Source organism: Capsella rubella, unplaced genomic scaffold (assembly GCF_000375325.1).
Source record: "Capsella rubella cultivar Monte Gargano unplaced genomic scaffold, Caprub1_0 scaffold_5, whole genome shotgun sequence".
In the NCBI taxonomy this organism is placed as follows: domain Eukaryota; kingdom Viridiplantae; phylum Streptophyta; class Magnoliopsida; order Brassicales; family Brassicaceae; genus Capsella; species Capsella rubella.
The window spans coordinates 6,194,025-6,195,324 of NW_006238919.1; the positions used below are offsets into that span (position 1 = coordinate 6,194,025).

General features: G+C 35.8%; 1 protein-coding gene across 1 annotated transcript in view; it reads right to left on the bottom strand.

Annotated features, from left to right (window-relative positions):
• LOC17887498 (probable disease resistance protein RPP1) overlaps positions 1-1,300 on the bottom strand; it is a 9,100-nt gene that overhangs the window by 2,631 nt on the left and 5,169 nt on the right. The window contains exons 2-3 of the mRNA XM_023783122.1: positions 708-1,294; positions 327-620 (exon numbers count right to left, since the gene is read on the bottom strand). Coding sequence (XP_023638890.1) covers positions 327-620; positions 708-1,294 — 881 coding nt within the window. The remainder of the gene's footprint in view (positions 1-326; positions 621-707; positions 1,295-1,300) is intronic.

The window sequence follows — 1,300 nt, forward strand, 5'->3', positions numbered from 1 at the left end:
GGAATTTTCACCAGACTTGAGCATCCATTAAGATCTAAAACCCGGAGACTAGTAAGTTCTCCAATACATGAGGGGAGCTCTACTAAACTTGAACACTTTTCAAGATATAGTGTTTCCAGATTAGTTGCAGTAGAAATATCGGGCAGCTCTTTCAGATCTGTAGAGTAACTCAAATACATCCACCTGAGATTTCTAAGTGGCTGCATTGACAAATAAGAAAGAAAATGTTTATATGATTGGTCTTTAAACACCCACAATGAAAAATTAGTAAATAAAATATATATTAGAAAAATATTGAAATTTCTTTTTTCATCAAAATTACTTACTCTAGTTCCTTCCCATAGCTTCTGAAGCTTGTTGTGATGTAGAGCCAGCTCGACGAGAAACTCCGGATTAAAACTAGAAGGAAAACATATATTCTGGAAATAACTCCAATCCAGTAATCTAATCATTTGAGAATAATGAAGTAATGAATGCAGTCTCTCAGGTTGATCAAGGTTCAGACCATTGATTCTTACAAATTGGAGATCGGACATTCTTTCAACTGCTTTTTCCCTTATATTCAATTCTTCCTCGGTATTAGATAAATCTAAATTTATGCCTATAAAACGCCTATAATCCTAAAAAAAAAAGAAATACAAATCGATATGGTTAGTTATAAAATATACTCAATTTGTAAAGAGCAATATTGCAACAGCATAACTTACTGTTGTATCGTCGCTAAGCTCTTCACATATATCTCTTGCACCAGCCAAAAGGTAATGTTTCCTAAGGCCATGCTGAACGAATTGCTTACGTGAAGTTTCTCTTCCAAACTGATGTATTAGAGTATGCATCCCTATCATTCCGTATTCAATAGATATGAGAGATCTTTCAGCTAAAACGTAAAGACCTTGCCTCACATCCGAGAACTTATTTGCAAGAACCTTTCCCACTTTATAAGTTGATTCACTAAGGAAAAAGCAGGCTAGATAAAGAAATAAATATTTATCTTCATCACATAAGGCATCATAACTAAACTTTATAATGCTCTCTATTTCTCCATCAAGGCTGGTCCTTAACCTTGGTAGTATACTTTTCCACTCCTGTTTCGACTTTCGTCGTAGAGCGGAGCCTAGCACCTTCAATCCCAAGGGGAGTTCACCTGCAAGGTTTGAAACTTCCAAAGCAAGCTCATAGAAACCCTCGTTTGGGTGCTTTTGTCCAAAGGCATTTATACAAAATATTTGAAAAGCCTCACCACTTGACGGAGTATTCACTTTGTAAATATGATTGATCCCATGGGCTTTCAAAACTCCCA